At 48.4% G+C, this 20,846-nt stretch overlaps 1 protein-coding gene across 1 annotated transcript; it reads left to right on the top strand.

Moving 5' to 3' along the window:
- Positions 1–9,847: 9,847 nt before the first annotated feature.
- Positions 9,848–20,718, top strand: Atg101 (autophagy related 101). The gene is made up of 3 exons (XM_008839995.3): positions 9,848–10,804; positions 15,554–15,831; positions 20,031–20,718. Exons 2-3 carry the CDS (start codon positions 15,580–15,582, stop codon positions 20,433–20,435), a joined length of 657 nt encoding a protein of 218 aa, XP_008838217.1. The 5' UTR covers positions 9,848–10,804; positions 15,554–15,579; the 3' UTR covers positions 20,436–20,718.
- Positions 20,719–20,846: the final 128 nt, after the last annotated feature.

Genomic DNA, 20,846 nt, shown 5'->3' with positions numbered 1-20,846 from the left:
GTCTTTCTCTGGCCTCCACTGTACACCGTGCCATGATTACATAAGAAATGGCGGTAGCTCTTGGGGCTGGAGAGATGGCTCAGCGGTTAAGAGCACTGACTGCTCTTGCAGAGGACCTGGGTTCGATTCCCAGCACCCACATGGTGGCTACGAACCAACCATCCTTAACTCCAGTTCCCGGGGAATCCGAAGCCCTCTTCTGATCTCCCAGGCATTGCACGACAGGGGTGCACTCCCATACATGCAGGCAATACGTTTATACACATAAAAAAAAAATAAAAAGAAATGGCAGTAGCTCTGAACAAATCTTAAGTGCTGCCTTGAAGCTTACAGGCCTCAGCTTACTCATTTGTAGAGGCAGATCATGATGAAGCCTGCTTCATGCAGTCATTAAGCAAAACAATGGGACTAGCTTCTCTTACATCGTGTTATGTAGAACAGATGGTGTAATGCTTGCTGTGTAGCCCAGACTGGCCTTAAGCTGTCAGTCCTCCTGTCTTCACTTCCTGAGTGATGGGATTACAGATGTGTACATCACACCTGACTCTGGAACTATTTTCTAACACATGGGGAACCTCTGATGACTTTAACTGCTGGTTGATGGGTCCACAGTGGATGGCAACTCACCCAGGGATTAGATTAGTGGCAATAGACTTGCTTTAGGTCTCAGGTCTATCCCCAAGAGCTTCTAACTTGGGGTAATGACAATTTTCTGATTTGGTTTTTTTTTTTCCACATTTATTTTGGGGGAAGGGGGCAGCACACATGCCACATGGAGGTCAGAGGACAACTCGCAAGAGTTGGTTCTCTCCTTCCACAGTGTCAGTCCTAGGAATTGAATTTAGGTCATCAGGGTTGGAGGTAAGGGCTTTCATCTGCTAAGCCATCTAGCTGGACCTTTTTTATCTTTGAGGGGTCAGGTGGGAGGCTTGATTCTTGGTTTGTGTATTTGTAAAGACAGGAAAAGACCTAGCTGCATATAGAGCTTTTAGCAGAAGTGGGGATTTTTGTTTTGTTTTTAGATTTTATTTTATGTGTATGAGTATTCTGCCTGCATGTATGTAGTAAACGTACCATTGTATGTGCAATGCCCTCTTTGGGGGCCAGAAGGTGTGAGATCCCTGGAACTGGAGTTAAGGATGGTTGTTAGCAGTCATGTAAGTGCTGGGAACCGAACCCAGGTCCTCTGGAAGAACAGTAAACACTCTTAATCCGCTAAGCCATCTCTCTAGTTCCTAGAGGAGTGTTTTGATGGGTACTGAGCCTTGGCTGGGTAAAAGTAAGCCCCGGTGATTCGAATGTAAGTTTTGTTTCATCTCCATTCTCGACATCCCCCACCCTCTGCCAGTCCCAGCAACAATATTCATACAGCCGCCAGCCCTTGACTTCTTGACAGGAAGATTGTTCTAAGGCCACTACCTGTGCCCAAGTGTCCTACAAAAGTTCTCTAGCCCCTTGGCTTATCACTTGCTTGGTCAACTGGCTTCGAAGGCAGATTCTGGGGTTGGGGACATAGCTCAGTAAAGGAACACTTGCTTAGAAGCTGTAAGGTCTTGGGGGCTGGAGAGATGGCTCAGCGGTTAAGAACACTGGCTGTTCTTGCAGAAGACCTGGATTTGAATCCCAGCACCCATGTGGCAGCTAACAACTGTCCATAACTCCAGTTCCAGGGGATCCAACGGCCTCGTCTGTCCTTGGGCACTGCACAACACAAGTGTATGCAGGCAATACATGCATACACATAAAATAAAAAGAAATAAAAGAAATAAAATAAAAGATGCGAGGTCTTGAATTTGATTCTCAGCACTGGAGACTGGGAGGAAAAAGATGATTTGCTAAACATGAATCTAGACTGATGGCAACCCAAGGCCCAGAGCAGTCTGTCAAGAAGCAGCACCCAGCTACCTTCACTGTGCTTAGCACCACACTGCATTTCCTTCCAGGACCTCAGAGGAGCCCTGAAGACAGGGTCTTCACAGCTATTTCTTACCACCCTAGGCCCAGGACCCAAGTCTGCATCAGAGCTGTCTTGATGAGAGACAATGGCACTGTATATGGACGTGGGCAAAATGGGGGCTCTGCTCTAGAATCAAGACATAAGAAGTCAGGAGTGGTGGCGCACACCTTTAATCCCAGCATTTGGGAGGCAGAGGCAGGTGGATCTCTGTGAGTTTGAGGTCAGCCTGATCTACATACCGAGTTTCATGCTAGCTGGGGCTACAGGGAGATCCTGTCTCAAAAAGACAAAAAAAAAACAAAAACAAAAAACAAAAAAACAAAAACAAAAACCCCAAACCAAACCAACCAACACAAAAAAAGTGAGTGTTTCTCCGTCTCTAACCTTAGATTGAGACTCCATAAGGAGTCCCAGCCACATACTCTCACTTGGGAGCTGTGAACACAATCCGGCTTTGGGCCTTAAAGGGTCCACTAGTGGCTGAGTAGGGAGACCAGGCTTGGCATGGTGGCTACTGCTGCAGTCCTCTGGCCTTCCAAGCATGCACCCTGGTCCCAAGCACTTACCAGTCCCAAGCAAGCGTCACTAGCAACCCTGGAACCTGCCTCCATCTTCCACTGTTTCCAGAGAAACTACTTTTTCACCCAGCCTCAGTTTCCCCATCTTTTCAAAGGAGAAGTGAGTCTAATGATTGCTCTGGCGGGGAATAGAATGGTCATGGCCGATGGCCAGACTGGGTCCCTCTGACCTTGAGTCACTCTCCTCGTATCTTTAACACAGACAAATGTAAGGACAGAGGAGCCCCTGGGGAAGGCAAAAGAATTATAGAACTATATGAAAGTCCTGGGGTGTGGGTGAAGCAAACAAGAATCTTGGTTCCTATAGGGCTCTAAGCTTTCCTGTTGACTATTTCATCAACTGTCAGCCAGGTTCTTTCTACTCTAAGGAGGCAGAGGCAGGTGAGGATGAGGTTGAACCCCTGCCTCCACCTCCTTATACACTACCACAACTGGCCTCCAGCCCCAATTTTTTTTTTTTTTTTTTTTTTTTTTTTTTTTGAGACGGTTCCACAGTGTAGCCCAAGCTGGCCTCAGACTCATGGAAATCCTCCTGCCTCAGCCTCCAGAGTGCTGAGATTACAGGTATGTGCCTACATAAACATTAGCCATTCTTTTCCAAGAGGATAAGTCACTTCAGAGAAAGGAAATAACTTCCCCAGGGTCACTTGGTTTGTAAGTGGCTGAACTGGGTATGTGCAGTTTCTTGACCACTGGGTATCCCCAGCCCATACCTTGTAAATAAAAGATGCTCCACTGACAGCAACTCCTTTCCTACACTCTGGTACTTGGGGGCACAGGATGGGGGGGTAATCAGCTAATCCTGCCCTACCCTGTCCCACCCAAGGGCTGAAGCCTGAAGGCAGGCCCTTTCTTTCCATCAGCAACTGGAAGAACTGGCCTCCAAGTCTTGCTAGGGGCTGGGAGGGTGAACAAGGGGGCATTGAGCCTGGTGGGACCTCACAATGGCGGCTCTGTCCCTGCTGGCCGGGGGCTGGGCCTGTTTCCGACAGGGACAATAGTCAAAAGGCAGTGACGCCCGGCAGGACCTGGAATCCCGGGCGGGATTTTCCAAGGTCTCAAAGCCTGCTGTTTGTCCTCACAGGAGACCCAGGAAGCCTGTTTCCCTATGGCCCCCCACCCACGCTGGGCCCAGGGCCCAGAGGTCCTAGCCCCCTTCCCAGCCCTGAGGTGACTGTGATTTGGGAAGGATTCTGAGGGGGAGCACTGCAGCATCTCGTCTCTTTCTGGGCCTGGGATGGATAAGGCTTCCCCACACTTGGTCTTTGGAGACTGGGTCTCCATTATGGAGGGAAGTGGTTGAGGTCAGCTTCAATGAAGCGAAGAGTTTCTAGAAGTTACAGGCAACCATGCTGTCTTTTTAGCTGTGCTGTCCACATGGTCCACTCTGTACCCAATATGCCCTGCTTCAAGGCAGTGGCCCTGGTGCTTCAGAGAGAAGGATAAGAGAGCCTGTGAGAAGGAAGATCATTCTGTGGTCCTGGACAGTGAACAGCTGTGTAAAGGCAGGTCTGAGTTGTGTCCTGGCCAAGGGTAGTGTTGGGTACACCTCAAGTGAGAACTGACCCAGGGACTCCAGGGGGCTTCAGCTTGGAGATGTGGATAACCCCTGGCCCCTCTTCTTTAAGGAGGATAAGGATGACAGATGAGCCTCTGCCCACTTGGGCTCCAGTGTTGTTCAGGCCTGGTCCTGCAGCCCCATAACTCAGCTGACGCGCGAGTGCGTGTGTGTGTGTACCCTGCCCCCAGGATCTGGTGCTTAGCCGCAAGCCACTTCTAGCTCTATACTAGCTGTAGGCTCTCAGGGTTCTTCTCAGGCCTTTCCCTGGTCCCAGGTTTAAGGAACTTTCTGGTGAAAGCATTGGCTGGCTAGCAGGACTTTGAAACTTTAGTGCTAGTTAGAGGAAAAGGCCTCCTTGCTGTTCCTTCTGAGGACAGGAGGCCTCTTCCAGGCTCCCCAGTTGGACTTGGAGCTGGCCTGAGAGCTATGAGGTCCTGGAGCCCCTGGCCTTGGCCTCTGCCTTGCGCCTGCCTCCCCTAGGCACTTGCTTGCTCATCTTCCCTATGGCTCTGGCTCCCCTGGGCCAGGCTGGGGGGCCACTTGAGGTCTCTTCAAGGTCTGTCCCAAGTTCTGGAAATGCCCAGCCTCCATCCACTCAGGACCACAAATCAGGCTCCATGTGGCTGCAGGGGTTGGGGGTGGCAGCTGGGCCAGTGAGGGGAGGGTGTGTGTGGGGGCTTGTCCTGGTTGGTACATGCTGTGTTAGCAGGAAGTTGTGCCCAGCTGCAAGCCAGGTAGGTGGGGTGTTGACTGGCCCTGTTCATCTAGCCTGGGTCCCCAGGCTAGAAGGTTTGGGGTGACCAAGCTGGAAACCTAGATCCCATCCCAGGGTCTCAGAGAGCTGGGATACCACAGATAGATGCAAAGATGACCCCTGTCTAGCATGAAACCAGGGCCAGAAACAGTCCAAAGACAGCCCCTCATCTATCAGAGTGATGAATGATCCCCTTTGCCAAGACAGTGACAGAGAATCCTTCTCCAAGAATGACAGATATACACATGCTTCCAAAGAGACAGATAAACAGCCTTTGAGGAGACAAGGGACCATCCCTCACCAGAGAGACAGACATAGAAATAAAGCCCCATCCCCACCCCTAGCCAGACACATAGGTCTTCCTAGGGTACAGACATGTAGCCCTTGCCCCACACAAAGGGCAGATCTCCAGAAGTCCCAAGAACAGAGAGCAGGCACGAACTCCCAGCCTGATGGAGTTGGCAGGTTGCGGTGGGGAGGTGCCGCTTTCTCACGCTCTCAGTCACTTTCTCCTCCGCCCAGTCATTTCCTCTGCCATAGAGGGTGGAGGCAGGGAGTGACATCCCAGGCAGGGTGGGAGGCGGAGGAGCCCCTGCCTTGGATCCCTGGGGACAGATGTCAGAAGGGGACAGCTGGTCCCCCTGCGGCCTGGCTGGAGGGTCAGCAGACAGGGTTTTGGCTATCCAACAAGGCTGGCCACCGTCAGGAGCCCCCACCCTGACGTCAGTCCCACTCATTGTTGTTGCTGGGGCTTGAGTCATTCCCTGTGACGCTACTGGGGTCAGTTCTGAAGCGGCTGGGATGGCCTTCGGGGCCAGCTTCAGGCCTCAACACTCCCCCTGGGCACACCCCAGGATGAGGTGGGGCCATCCGAGGCCACATTCATCAGGCAAAGCTAGCTGCCTGCTTCTAAGGTCTTGGGTTGGCCTTGAAGGTCCAGTCATAGGCCTTTGCTGCATGCATGACTGAGAGTGTCCTAGTCAGTAGCCTGGCTGCCAGGTTTGGACTCTGAGAAGTTGGTTCCTTCTGTCCTGTCTGAGAGCCCCATTTCTGCCCTTGGCCCTCAGCAAGCCCTTTCTGCCAGTCTTTTCTCTTTCTTCTCCAGAAAAACATTCCCAGAGGGGTTCCCTGTAGCTCCCTTGCTTCCTGGAAGCTCCTCCTCCTGCCCATCTCCTCAAGTTGCTGTCCTGAGTCCTCTGCAGCCTCCTGGCTTTTCTGCTGGTGTCTAGTCACTTTCTACCTCCCTGAGAATGGGACTTTCGACCTCTGACCTCTTCACTCTGGTGGTTTATTATTTAGTTATTTAGTTATGGTCCTGCAGCCCCATAACTCAGCTGATGTGTGTGTGTGTGTGTGTGTGTGTGTGTGTGTGTGTGTGTTTTTTCTTGAGCCTCCCTGTAGCCCAGCTGACCTGAAACTTACTATGTAGACCAGGCTGACCTTGACCTCACAGAGACCCTCCCACCTCTGCCTCCTGAATGCTGACTAAAGACTTCGGCCACCACACCTGGGTCTTGTGTGTGTGTGTGTGTGTGTGTGTGTGTGTGTGTGTGTGACTTTTCTTGCCATGTAATCCAGGTGGCCTCATATTTACTCTGTAGCCCAGGCTGGCTCTGGACTTTTGATGCACAGAGCCTGCCGTCATCTCTTTCAGATCACTTCTTGGGGTTTCTTACCCAGGTACATCTCCTGGCTCATCTTTGTTGTAAACCTTGGAGCTCCCAGAGGGCTAGAAATGCACCTTGTTCTGCTTGTTATTAATTACATGGGTCTGATGTGTGGATAGTTATATATTTGTAGTGTGAACAATTGCATCTTTTTTTTTTTTTAAGTACTGGGAGTGAATCTAGGCCTATTAGGTAATTGCTGTACCACTGAACTATGTCCCCAGGCCTCTTTTTAGTATACATTTGATTTTGAGACAAGGTCTCCCTAACTTACCCAGGCTGGCCTTGGATTCATTCTATACTCCAGGCTGGTTTTGAACAGCTGGGTTATAGTCACGTGCTGCTAGTCCTGGCTAAAAAACTTGATCATTAGGGGTAAGGACGTAGGATGGGAGAATTCATGCCACAAAGTACCATTTTATTTGGCCAACACTGGATTATTCAGATATAAGGATGGGATCTGAGGTTTGAGTTGCCTTTGAAGAAATCAGAGAGGTCTGAGGAGCCAAGGCTTGGCCAGCATGTGAAATCAAAGAGGTGAGAGGACTCAGCCTCAATGGCAGGCAACAAAGGCTCAACAGGGAAGATGAGTTCTGGAGCAGGGAGAAGAGTGTTAGAAAGAAGACAGGCTTGGTTCAGGGCTTCATTCCAGCACTCATGAAGCTGAGGCAGGAAGTTCAATAGTTCCAGGCAGCCTTGGAAAAATGCTTCCTCAAAACCACAAAAACAATAGCTACAACAAGAACAACAAAGTGAGTAAAAACACTGGTAGAGTGAGGAATGGCCAGTTCTGCGGTCCTGGCAAGTGTCTTAGTTTGCAGGGACACAGACCCAATAGGACACATGGATACAGTCACACACATGGGAGGGGGTAGGTTTGAAAAAAAATTTATTTTTATGTGTACGAGTGTTTTGCCTACATACATGTAAGTATACCACATGTGTGCAATGCCCATGCAGGCCAGAAGAGGGCATCAGAGCCCCCTGGAACTGGAGTTATAGATGGTTGTTAGCCACCATGTGGGTGCTGGGAACCAAACCTTGGTCCTCTGCAAGAACAGTTAATATTCTTAACTGCTAAGCCATCTCTCCAGACCCAAGAGGGGTAGGTATTTATCATAAAAAATAGTCAACACCATTAGAGATGGCCCAAAATCTGATGTCAGCAACTAGAGCCAAGAGAGTCAAGGTTTTAGTTTCAGTCTGAGTGCTGCAGTATGGAGACTCAGAACAAGAAGGACTCACGTCTCAGCTCTAAAACAGTAAGTAAAGAGTTTCCTTTACAGGAGAGTGAGTTTTTGTTTTTTTTTTTAACTGTTAAAAACAATTTTATTATTTTTATTTTATGTGTATTCATGTATTGCCTGGATGTAGGTAAGTGCACCTGTGTTGTGCAATGCCTGCGGAGGTCAGAGGAGACTTTCGGATGCCCTGGGACTAGGGTTACGGACAGTTGTTAGCTGCCATGTGGGTGCTGGGATTTGAACCCGGGTCTTCTGCAAGAACAACCAGTGTTCTTAACTGCTGAGCCATCTCTCCAGCCCCTGAGTTTTTGTGTTTTATCAAGCCTTTACCTGATTGGATGAGGCTCACCACACTGGGGAGGGCCATCTACTTTACTCACTCTATCAGTTTCAAATAGTCAAACTGACCAAATGCCTGAGTGCTTTGTATCCCCGTCAAGTTGAAGTTGACACATTACAATTAATCATCACAGAAAACCAGTGCACACCACTGAGCCTCAGTTTCATCATTTGTAAACTAGGGCTAGGGAGTGTTTTCTTTTTTTCCCCCTAGCTTGAGAGGTAGAGTTGTTGAGAAGCCAGCACTGCAGGGCCTGTGGAGTAGCAGTATGGTGGCTACCAAGGCTGAATAGTGTCTTCAGGAGAGTGGCAGCAAAGGGCCTGAGACAGAGTGTGGGCTAGGGATGTACCTTGGAGCTCAGTGGTAGAGAACTCACCTAGAATGCACAGGAGCCTAGGTTCAGTCCCCAACATGCACACACGCGTGCACACACACACACACACGTGGGGGGTTGAGACCATGGGTTAGTGAGTTAGGTAGAGGTCAGTCACCCACCTCACTCATTGGCTAACTCTAGGGATAGCCCTGGTTCCTTCCCCTGCATTGGCCCAATCCTTCAGCTTTTTACCCATTTTCCCTCCTAGTATTTTCTCTGATGGCCCCCTGGGTTGATGTAGGCTCCAGAAGACTTGCTGAAGTGCAAGGCTAATGACTTTTTCTTTCTCTTTTGCCCTCCTTCATCACTCTGGGACAGAGGCAAGGACTGAACAAGAGCAGTGCCATGGCAGGGGGGTGGGAGGGACAGGGGTGAATGAGGGGGGCAAGGACAGAGAGAGGGAAGAGTTATGCAGCCAGGTTAGGAAGAACAGGTGAGAGGGGAGCCTATAGGGTGGAGCAGGTGACAGTGGTGTGCTTTTCTGACACTGGGAATCCTTCCGAAGATCAATGTGATCATCCAATGGAGAGATGCTCAGCGGTAAAGAGCATTTGTTCCTCTTGTGGAGTTTGGTTTTCAGCACCTACATGGTTGCTCACAACCTCTGTAACTCCAGTACCAGGGGATCCAAAGTTTTTGAACTCCACTGGTACCAGGCATGCATGTGGCACAGGCAAACTCTCATACAAAAAATAAAAATAAATAAATCTTTAAAAAACTAATTTATATTAAAAAGTGTTCCATTGATTTCAGACTCAATTTAGTGGTGTCCTATGATTTGAAATTGGCATGGTAGAAAATTGGCAAAGATTCCACAAATCAAAGGAGTTCCCTACCAGGCAGTGGGTGCTATACATTTATCGGTGCAATCCTGGTGGGTGGCGTGTACTGGAGAATTGTAGTGTGTGGGGAGGGTTCTGTTGGAGAAGTTAGGGAGCTTTTGTAGAGGTAAGGGGCACTGCTTTTGAATCCCAGACTCTACCATTTACTCAGTGACCTCGAGTAAGTTACTTAAGTCTCATTGTCAACTTCTCATCCACTTTGTAGGACTGATAGGTACTCATTATTGCTTTAGGAGATGATGGTGTGTTTGGCAAACAAGCATCTTTAATCCTCACGTAAACAACTCAAGAGTGCCCCCTATTGGAGGTGAGGACATGCAAGCTGTGTAAACACTAATAGAAACTGACAAAGTCCTGTGCTTATCAACAGACAACTAAACATACTTCAAGAAGTTACACAGCACGAACAACGCATTCGTAATCACAGAACACCTAGATCACAAAGGTCTTTCACATGAGCTATCTCTTGTGATTTTGCAGCAGGTCCCTGTTTATAAAGGAATTCAGAATGGGTAAGTGATGTCAGAGGAGCAACAGCAGAGCTGTTAAGACTTACAGGAACCGTCACCCGCTCGGTCACAGTAGAGCTTCAGGTGGTCCTCCTGTATGGAGATAAAGACCCTTTTTCCAGAATCTTTGTGTGGGTCCAAGATCAGTGCCCTGTTACGCACGCTGGGCCAGCTCAAGTTTTGAAATCCACTCAGCGTCGTGCAGCACACGGCCGTGCACTCAGCTCCAGGACCCTTTCTAGATGTTCGGCCTTTCATCTTGGGTTCGAGTTCAGAGCTCTCAGCGCCGGTGAGTCCTCTCACCCACGAGAGGCAACAGAGAGCACATCTGGTCCCTTTCCCTCTCGTCTCTATGGCGGAAGTGAGTTGTCCCAAGCGAAACAACAACAATCTCGCCGGTGGGAGTGAGTGGACTGATCCAAGTGAGAAGGAATCTTTCTTCTCAAGTCTTACAGTCCGAAGAACAATCAGAAAAAAATAGCACTCAAGTTACGGAGCAATACGTGGGCGGGTGTGGCTTGGGCGAGTTTCCCGACGCGGTGCGCGGCTGCAAGGGTGTCGGGCGGGGCGGAACCGGGTCGCCCCCGCTGCTGTTGCGGATGGTTCCTTCCGGTGCCGCCCTCCCAGCCCCGCGGTGTTTCCGGTCTCCGCTCCGCCCTGGCCTTGGGGTTGCTGGCCTGGCGGGAGGTCGTTGATGTAGCTGGCCGGCGGCGGATGCGCGTTCTAGGAGGGAGAGGACTGTCCTAACCGTGTGCGCGGCTCCTGAGGGAGGAGCGACGCGTCCCGACTCCCCGGACGGCTGAGCTTCGCAGGCAGCGACTCTGTGTCCCGGCGGAATTTTGTGTGGAGCCCAGTAACTTGTTTTTGCCTTTAGTCTGTCCGGGAAGACCCAGCGTCAGTGCGCAGACTTCCTGAGGGAGGAGCATTGGAGGCCGGGAGATCCCAGTCTGAACGACCCGCGCTTCAGCCTCTACGCGTAAGCTGGGGAGACAGTGGGGTTTCCTCGGCCAGCCTGACTCCAGCGGGTACCTAAGAGGGGCCTGAGGGACGAGCTTCTTCCCTGCACTCTAGCAATGTGTGTGGACAAGCCAAATACAGCCGGTGTGGGAAGGTGGCGGTGCTGGAAGGAGGGGTGGGTCCCTCAATCAGAGGGACGCAGAGGGACTAGCCTGGGACATGTACGGCTCGTTGGAGGGAGAAGTGGAAGAAAGGGTTGGATTAGAGCTGGAATCTCTAGGTGGAGAACTGCAGGATGGAGTTAACACAGACCATAGAAATGGGCAAGAAAGCCTTGGAGTCTTTGATCCAAGTGAAACGAACCCATGGATGCACCTGGATTTCAGGGTTAGGATTTAAGCCTTGAGTGGCTAACGGGTGCTAGTTTATAGTGATGGATAAAGTGTAGTTCCTTTCATCCAGGAACCGTGTCTAGTAGGAAAGGCAAGAAGAAACCTGATGGTGTAGGTATGCCTGAACTGATGGCCAGGTGAGAAGACAGCTAGTCTGATGTCTGAGCAGTCCACACACGGTTGCCTTGTGTTCAGAGTAGAGCACACTTTGGAAGTGTGCACACTTGGGAAGTGCACACTGTTCAAAGGCACATTTGGGAAGCCGAGGCAGGAGTTGGAGTCCCTCCTGGATGAAGGCCTGTCTCAAAAGACAAAAGGGGCTGGAGACATGTCTCAGCCGTTAAGAGTACTGACTGCTAATTACAGAAAACCTGGGTTTGAATCCCAGCATGCACATGGTGGCTAACAACTGTCTGTAACTCCAGTTCGAGGGGTTTGACGCCCTCTTCTGTCTTCTGTAGGCACTGCATGACATGGGTGCATTTACACACATGCAGGCACTCATACATATAAAATAAAAATAAATAAAAAAATTAAAAACTAAAAAATAAAAACACCAATAAAGCAGATATCAAAACTGAAGTTTTTTTTTTTTAAAGTCTTATTATTAAAGCTGGGTGTGGTGGTGCACACCTTTAATCCCAGCACTCCAGAGGCAGAGGCAGTCAGATCTCTTGAGTTCAAGGCCAGCCTGATCTACATTGTTCCAGGCCAGGGGGGCAACAGGGTGACCCTGTCTCAAAAAGACAAAAAAAAAGACTTAATATGTGTATGTGCGTGTCTGTGTATGTGGTTGCAAGTGCTCTCAAGCTAGACAAGGGTGTTGGGTCCCTTGGAGCTGGAGTTACAGGCAGTTGTGAGGCACCTCATGTCGGTGCTGGGAATCGAGGGTCCTCTGAAAGAGCAGCATCTGCGGAGGCTCTCTAGTTCTAAGGCAGTGTTTGAAGGACAAGATACAGATTCCTTTAGCAGAAGAAATAATTGACCTGTCAAAAGGTGAGATGAGCTGGGCGTGGTAGCATGCCTTTAATCTCAGCATTCTGGAGGAAGGCAGATCTCTGAGTTCAAGGCCAGCCTGGTCTTACATAGTGAGTTCCAGGTCAGCTGGGGCTACAAAGAGACCCTGTGTCAAAAAGACCAAAGAAAAGTTGAGATGATCTGTGTGAGGAGTTGTGACTAATCTGTCAAGGGAAGTTTGTAAATTGAGCACACAGCTATGAAACTTGAGTGTTCCCATTTCCTGTGGGCTCATATATTTACTCAGTTCTACTTCTCAGGTGTCCCCTCTCCCCCACCCCCAGTGTATCCCTGCACTGTTTCTGGGCAGTAGCAGTATAATAATGAATGTCAGAGGCTGTTTACTGAATGTGCACTGCTTTAAGTGGTTTACCCATCTCAGTGTTTGAGACAATTCTTTTAAGACTGTTACTGCCTCCCTTTTGTTTTAGGGTGTGGAAGTTGAACCCAAGGCTATATACATGTCAGGCTCTACCACTGAGCTGCACCCCTCATCTAGCCTCACCAAGTGATAATTAGCTTGGTAGAGCTAGACTTCTGATCCTGGTTGCCTGGCCTTTTGAGTTGTTTTCAATCAATACACTGCATTTTATGTGTTATCTTTTTTTTTGTCTTTTTTGGAGACAGGGTCTTTCTGTGTTTCTGGTAACCCCAGCTCGTCTGCAACTCACTATATAGACCAGGTTGGCCTGATCTCACAGAGAACTACATGCCTCTGGCTTGTGCCACCACTCCTGGCTTTATGTATTATCTTTAATCTTGGCTGCACTCCCACATTACTGGTAGAAAGTAGGCTGAGAAGCTGAATGATTTGCTTAAGTCTGAGAGGGTATTAGCTTTCTGTCCCTGTGACAAAGTATCTGGGATAAGCAACTTAAAAAGAAGGAAAACTATTTTGGTTTATGGTTTCAGTCTGTATTTGGTTGGCCTTGTTTGGGGGCTTGTGGTGTTACAGGACATTATGCTGGGGAGACATGGTAGAGCTAAAACTCTGTTCACTTTATGGCAGCCAGGAAACAGAGCAGAGATCCACCTGCCTGAGTACTAGGATTAAGGTGTATGTCACCACACCTGGCCTAATCTAACTTTTTTTTTTTTTTTTTTTTTTTTTTTTAAGACGGGGTCTCCCTGTAGCCTTAGCTGGCCTGGAACTCATTATGTAGACCAGGCTGACCTTGAACTCAAGAGATCTGCCAGCCTCTGCCTCTGAGCACTGGGATCAAAGGCATGTGCTACCATGCCTGGCCTCTGATCTAACCTGGAACTGGAGAGGTGGCTCAGTGGTTAAGTGTACTTACTGCTCTTGCAGAGGACCTAGATTTGGTTCCCAGTACCCACCATCAGGTGGCTCACAAGTGCCTGTAACGCCAGTTCCAGGGAATCTGATGCCCTCTTCTGGCCTCTGTGAGTACATGACACATAGACAAGTGTGCATATATACACACACACACACACACACACAGGAATAAAATGATTTTTTTTTTCTTTTTTTTTGGTCTTTTTGAGACAGGGTCTCCCTGTAGCCCCAGCTGTCCTGGAACTCACTATGTAGACCAGGCTGACCTTGAACTCACAGAGATCTGCCTGCCTCTGCCTCCCAAATGCTGGGATTAAAGGCGTATGCCACCATGCCTGGCTTTAAATATTTTATGTGTACAAGTGTATTGCCTGCATGTATGTGAGTGCACCCATGTCATGCAGTGCCGTGGAGGTCAGAAGAGGGCTTTGGATTCCCCTGAAACTGGAGTTAAGGATGGTTTGTAGCCACCATGTGGGTGCTGGGAATCGAACCCGGGTCCTCTGCAAGAGCAGTCAGTGCTTTTAACCACTGAGCCATCTCTCCAGCCCCCAAAACAATGATTTTTGTTTTGTTTTGTTTTTTTTTGGTCTTTTTGAGACAGGGTATCCCTATAGCCCCAGCTGTCCTGGAACTCACTAAGTAGACCAGGCTGGCCTTGAACTCACAGAGATCTGCCTGCCTCTGCCTCCCAAGTGCTGGGATTAAAGGCGTGCGCCATCACGCCTGGCAGTGATTTTTTTTTTTTTTAAAAAAAGATCCAAACCATAGCTCACAGCAAGGTATAGGAGAGCCAGGCTCAATGTTGATAGTCCCAGATACCTAGGAGGTGGAGGCAGAAAGTCCAGGAAAAGACTCAAAGACTTGAGTCTAGGAGTTGAAGCCTGGGAAACAGACCTTGTCTCTTAAAAAACCCAAAAAAACCTTGGACTGGAGAGAGAGCTCAGCACTTAAGAGCAGTAACTGCTCATTCAGAGGATCCAACATTCTCTTCTGGCCTCCATGGGTACTGCATGACATGGTGCACTTATATATTTGCAGGCAGAACATTCATGCACATAAAATATAAATAAATAAACCTAAAAAGGTAGGATGGCTGGTTTTGGGTATCAAAACCCAGGACTATTGGACACAAACACTCCCACACTCCATACTTGAGCGCCCCATAGCTTGTTGCACTTCTGGTTGGTCTCAGTGCCCAGCTTTACTATATTAAATGTGTGTATTTTTACACTGAGTCTAGATGGCTCTGGAAATGTGCAGATTTTGTATGTGTGTCATTTGGGTTTTATTTATCTTTATGAGTATATTGCCTGCATGTAGGTAGGCACACCTGTGTTGTGCAGTGCCTACAGAGTCACAAGAGGGCGTCCGATTCCCCTGGAACTGGAGTTACAGATGGTTGTTAGCTGCTAGTGGGTTCTGGGAATCGAACCTGGGTCCTCTGCAAGAGCATCCAGTGCTCTTAACCATTGAGCCATTTCTCCAGCCCTGTCACTTGAGTTTTAGCCCAGCCTTCCTAGCTTTTGTTAACTTTTCAGATTGGTTTTTGACATCAAAGTAGTCGGGAGTAGTTGTGTGTTCTTCAGCCAGAACTAACTTTCTGATGCAGGGGTTTGAGGTTGGTACAGGAGTACAGTGTGATGTTGCCCTCTGGCAGAGGTCAGATGCCTTAATGAGGTCATTAAGGTCACAGGAAATCTCCAGTCTTTCTGTACTCCCACTTGGTGTTCTTGCTTCTGTGAAACTATTCCCCCGTCTGCCTTTCTGCAGTCCCAAAGCTCCCAGGGCCAGAGCTGTACTTGTCTTTTCTTGGTGGTTCCGGCCAAGTGTGGTACAGTGAGTCTTGGCTAAACTGAATGCCATAAATGGGAAGCAAGCCTCCATTTGTGCTTGGACTGGTAATCTTGAGGCTCTGTCCCTTGCTGATCTCAAGGGTCTGTGAGTCTCATAAAACGTGCTGTTAAAATGCAGAGAAGGGCTAGTGGAGGCAGGGGCTAAACCCAGTTGTGCAGGAAGTAGACAGGACCTTGTAGATGACCTGACCTGGCTCTCCTTGTAGGCCTTGTCTCCAGCCCTGGCTGCAAGATGAACTGTCGCTCTGAGGTGCTGGAGGTGTCAGTGGAGGGGCGGCAGGTGGAGGAGGCCATGCTGGCTGTGCTTCACACAGTGCTTCTGCACCGCAGCACAGGCAAGTTCCACTACAAGAAGGAAGGCACTTACTCCATTGGCACTGTGGGCATCCAGGATGTCGACTGTGACTTTATTGATTTCACCTATGTTCGTGTCTCCTCTGAGGAGCTGGACCGGGCCCTACGCAAGGTTGTTGGGGAATTCAAGGTAGGTGAATAGCCCAGTTGATAGTTTTCAGGCCTGGAATATGTGTCCCTCCACCCTGGCTGTGTGGTAGACCAGTTTATTCTTCCAAAGGGCAGGGGTCAGATCTTTAAAGCTCTAAGGAAGCGGTGATTGAACACTCCTCCAGAGAGGTGAGCTCTGTGTCTTTGATGGGGGTTGGCTGTTCCTATAAGTCCCTAGGAGGAAGGGTGAGTTGGAAACCCACCAGCCCCTGCATAAGCAGTGAGGCCCCTGGGGACGGTCACTGCTTCACAGCTAATAGAGTCTGGTACTGCCTAGTGCTCCTCTGTGCTTTTGCATCTCTTCCTCTTGAAGTCTGGGCTTTTCCTATCTGAAACCCCCTGAGAGAGAAGAGCGCTTGACTTAGCGGCTTCTACCCAAATGTGGAGTCCCTTTGGGCGCTGTGACCTGTGCTTGTACATGCCTGTGTGGGCAGAGAGATGGGTAACAGACACACCAGGCTTGCTCATGTTGGTCACCTCTGGTGGTGGGAATGCCAATATGGGTTTTTAATTATTTTTTAATGTAAAAAATAATGGGTTTCGTTATGACATTTTCATATATATATCTTTGTACCTTGCTCTTATATCTCCTCTTGCTGCTCTTTCCTTTGGTCACCTCTGGTGGTGGGAATGCCAATATGGGTTTTTAATTATTTTTTAATGTAAAAAATAATGGGTTTCGTTATGACATTTTCATATATATATATCTTTGTACCTTGCTCTTATATCTCCTCTTGCTGCTCTTTCCTTCCCAAATGATGTCCTCCCTTTCATACAATAACCCCCTCCCCTTTTAATCTAGATTCCACATGTGAGAGAAGATGAGATATTTTGTCTTTTTTCTCCTGCATTTTCCTGTCCCTCCCTCTCTGGCAATGTGGCTTTTAATTTTGTCTTTTTTGAGAAGTCACAGGGTTTCATTTTTTCAATGACTGGGCACTTTAAAATTTTGAAGTATGAAAGAGAAGTTGTGTCTCAGCCCACCTCCCTTATTCGTCTGTTCCCTGAGCCTGTCTACTCCTGGGTGCTGTGTGCTCATTGCGGGGTGCCTAGTGTCATGTGGCGATGTCCTCTTAGGCCACGGCACTGCACCCTCACCTTCTCCTTGTACGCTTGTCTAGTCACTCTGAAACAGCAGTACTGTTCGTAGTGAAAAGTGGTTACAAACAAGTCTGACCTTGGGTAGTTGACTTTATTTTAGGTGAACTTGGAGCGAAAATCCTACCTGCCTCATTGAGTTTGTGTACCACAAGGATTAAATGATCAAGATGTACCCAGTGTTTAGAACAGAGTCTAGTAGTAAGCATTAATAGAATGACTAAGCCATTGTCATCATCAGTTAGGGTTGTGTGACCCGTTTGTCTTTGGAGGAGTAACTGTACCCACCTGGGGCATCTTTACCCTCTGGTTGACACTAACTTGGATAGAGAGGTGCTCAGTGGCCCAGCCCAGCCTGGAGGAATAGCCCATAGGGCAGGATAGGTGGAATTATTGGGTGGTTCGTTCCATTCCGTGTGCTTCTCAGAGGAGAACAAACAAGCTGTCAGGTCTGGTTTGTCCTTCACTTCCCTTACGCTGTCCCTTGCATTCCGCATTTCTAAGCGGGCCTTTCTAAGAATTCACAGTCACTCCTCCGGCTTTTTTTAAAAAAAGAAACTGAGTTTGGGTTGTCATGAAGTGGAGGTAGGAAAAGCAAATAGGATTTATCTGGGGAGGTGTTGGAGAATTTGTGTGTTTGTTTGTGTCAGTGTGTGCCATATCTGTGCAGTGTCTGCAGAGGCCAGAAGACAGCATGGAATCCCATGGAATTGGAGTTGCAGGCAGTTGTGAGCTGCATGGTGTGGGTGCCGGGTTCCAAACCTGGTTCTTAAGAAGAACAGCAAGCGTTTCTGAAATGTTGTGCTGTGTCTCCAGCCCCTGGGGAATGTTTTGAGGTTAGGGACCCAAGAGTGGGGTTGTAGAAAGAGGAGGCCCTTAATATGAAGGTGAAATGAAAGAATGTTTGGACAACCTGGTATGTGGCACTGGCAAATGATTTTTTTTTTTGGTCTTTTTGAGACAGGGTCTCCTGGTAACTCTATCTGGCCTGGAACTCACTATGTAGACCAGGTGAGCTTTGAACTCACAGAGTCTGTGAGTCTGTCTGCCTCTGCCTCCTGAGTGCTGGGATTAAAGGCTTGTGCCACCACACCTGGCTATGATTTTTTAAAATATTTTATCATTTTTATTTTATGTGTATGAATGCATTGCCTACATTCAAGCCCTGGCAAATGATTTTTTTAAAAATTGTCTATGTGGGGACTGGAGAGATGGCTCAATGGTTGAGAGCACTGATTGCTCTTGCAGAGGACCTGGGTTCAATTCCCAGCACCCACATGGTGGCTACAAACCGTCTGTAACTCCAGTTCAGGGGATCCAATGGCCTCTTCTGTCCTCTCGGGCATTGCAGAACATGGGGCACTTACCTACATGCAGGCAATACATACACATAAAATTAATAAAAATTTTTTTTAATTAAAAAATAATTTAAAAAATGTGTGTAGGTGTAGATGTGTGTGTTTCTGTACATGTATGTGGAGATTAGAAGATAGCCTTGGGTGTCATCCTTTGAGACAGGGTCTCTCATTGGCCTGGAACTCATAAATTAGGCTAGACTAGCCGACCACTGAGCCCCAGGGATCCTCTTGTCCCTGTCTCCCCAGCACTAGGATTATAAGTATCCGCCACCATACCCAGCATTTTTATGTGGTTTCTGGGGGTCAAACTCAAGCACTTTACTAAGCTATTTCCACAGCCCATAAGATCGTTCTTCCATGAGCCTCATTTTGCCTCCGTAAAATGAAGATAATCTGCCTGCCTCCTGAGGTTGTTCAGAGGAACTGGTAAAGTTCCTCACACCAGAGTAAATGCCTCTGGACCACAGTAAGTTTTAAACATTAGTCCTCATTTTAAAAAAAATTGCTTTTATTTTATGTGCGTGTTTTGCTGCATGTTGTTACCCGTGCATGCAGTGCCTGTAGAGGCCAGAAGAGGGTGTCAGATCCCTTGAAACTAGAGTTAACAGACAGTTGTTAGCCGCCATGTGGGTGCTGGGAATTGAACCTGGGTATTCTGCAAGAGCAGCCAGTGCTCTTAACCACTAAATCATCTCTTTAGCCTCTCCTTACCCCTCCCACACACTGCCTTTATTTTTATTTTATTTTATATTTTTTTGGTGTTTTTGAGACAGGTCTCCCTGTAGCCCCAGCTGTCCTGGAACTCACTATGTAGACCAGGCTGGCCTTGAACTCACAGAGATCCGCCTGCCTCTGCCTCCCGAGTGCTGGGATTAAAGGCGTAAGCCACCATGCCTGGCTTATTTTTATTTTTTAAAAGTCAGGGTCGTGGGGTTGGGGATTTAGCCTAGCAAGAGCAAGGCCCTGGGTTCGGTCCTCAGCTCTGAAAAAAAAAAGTAAAAGTCAGGGTCTTGGGACTGGGGAGATGGCTCAGTGGTTAAGAGCACTGGCTGCTCTTGCAAAGGACCAGGTTTGATTCCCAGCACCCACATGGTGACTGACAATCGTCTGTCACTCCAGTTCCAAGAGTAGTTCTAGTTCCAGTGCCCTTTTCTATACTCTGAGGACACCACATGACACAGGTGCATTTACATACATGCAGGTATAATACTCATACACATAAAATAAAAATAAGTTTAAAAAAAAGCAAACTGAAAAATGTCAGGGTCTCAATTTGTAGCCTAGGCTGGCTTTGACCTTGCTGTGTAACCCAGGCAGAGCTTGAACTCCCCATTTTCCTGCCTCAGCCTCCTTCCCCAGTGCTGGGATTATAGGTGTATACTACCTGGCTATAACACAATACCACTTTTATTTACTTGTTTATTATGTATGTGTGTGTACATACATGCACATGTGTCTGTACCACAGCTCAAACTTGATAGTTAGCAACGCCCTTCTTAACAAAGCTGGAGTTGGGTGTTAGTTTGCTTGAACCAGTTTTAGGCTGGTGGTTTGCAGTGTCACCTCACACAGATCTTTTACCCACTTTGGGTTTCATTCCCTGCCTTATCTAAAAGAATGATAGTGGTAGAGAGTGTAATTTCCCAGCCATGGGAAGCAGGCCTCACAGAATAATTGCATGCTTCAAAGGCTGTGATCCGCTCATTTGTTACTCCTTCCCCAGGATGCACTGCGGAACTCAGGTGGTGATGGACTGGGCCAGATATCCTTGGAGTTTTATCAGAAGAAGAAGTCTCGCTGGCCTTTCTCAGATGAGTGTATCCCTTGGGAGGTGTGGACAGTCAAAGTACACGTGGTAGCTCTGGCCACAGAGCAGGAGCGGCAGATCTGCCGGGAGAAGGTGGGCGAGAAGCTCTGTGAGAAGATCATCAACATTGTGGAGGTGATGAACCGGCACGAGTACCTGCCCAAGATGCCCACGCAATCCGAGGTGGACAATGTGTTTGACACAAGCTTGCGGGATGTGCAGCCCTACCTCTACAAGATCTCCTTTCAGATCACTGATGCCCTGGGCACCTCAGTCACTACCACCATGCGTAGACTTATCAAAGACACCCTTGCACTGTAGGCCTTGTAGGAGAGGACCTTTGGAACTCCTTGATAGCTCTGGGAATTTGTACTGTTGGGCTCTTGGGGCTGTGGAACCTGCTCTAGGTGCTTGGTGAGACTTGGAAGAGACAGCCTTTGGTGTCCTTGTGGTTGCCAGCCTCTGCAGCTCCCTGTAACCTTTGTTGGTGGTCAGGTCCTGCATACAGGCTCTCTACACCACTGATGGGGTTCCCCTTCTATCTACACTGTACAGATCTACCATAGGGGTAGCAAATAAAGTTGCAACATGAGTTTGGGCTTAACTGTCTTGGCCTGTAACTTGCCCTGAAACAAGAATACTTTCTGGCACTCTTGTTAGGACACAGGGGTCTGTTGAGGGCTTTACTTCAAGCTGAGAGGAGGTGTGGGTTGATGGGATTACATATAGATT

Source organism: Nannospalax galili, unplaced genomic scaffold, assembly GCF_000622305.1.
Source record: "Nannospalax galili isolate Female #2095 unplaced genomic scaffold, S.galili_v1.0 scaffold979, whole genome shotgun sequence".
NCBI lineage: Eukaryota > Metazoa > Chordata > Mammalia > Rodentia > Spalacidae > Nannospalax > Nannospalax galili.
Note: the sequence above shows the minus strand (reverse complement) of the source record. Positions and strands in the feature narration are given on the sequence as shown.

Bases quoted from the DNA above. Each gene is read 5' to 3' on its own strand.
- Atg101 (XM_008839995.3), top strand. From the start codon at position 15,580: ATGAACTGTCGCTCTGAGGTGCTGGAGGTGTCAGTGGAGGGGCGGCAG. The intron at 15,832-20,030 runs GTAGGTGAATAG...CTCCTTCCCCAG, and splicing joins AGGTTGTTGGGGAATTCAAG to GATGCACTGCGGAACTCAGG.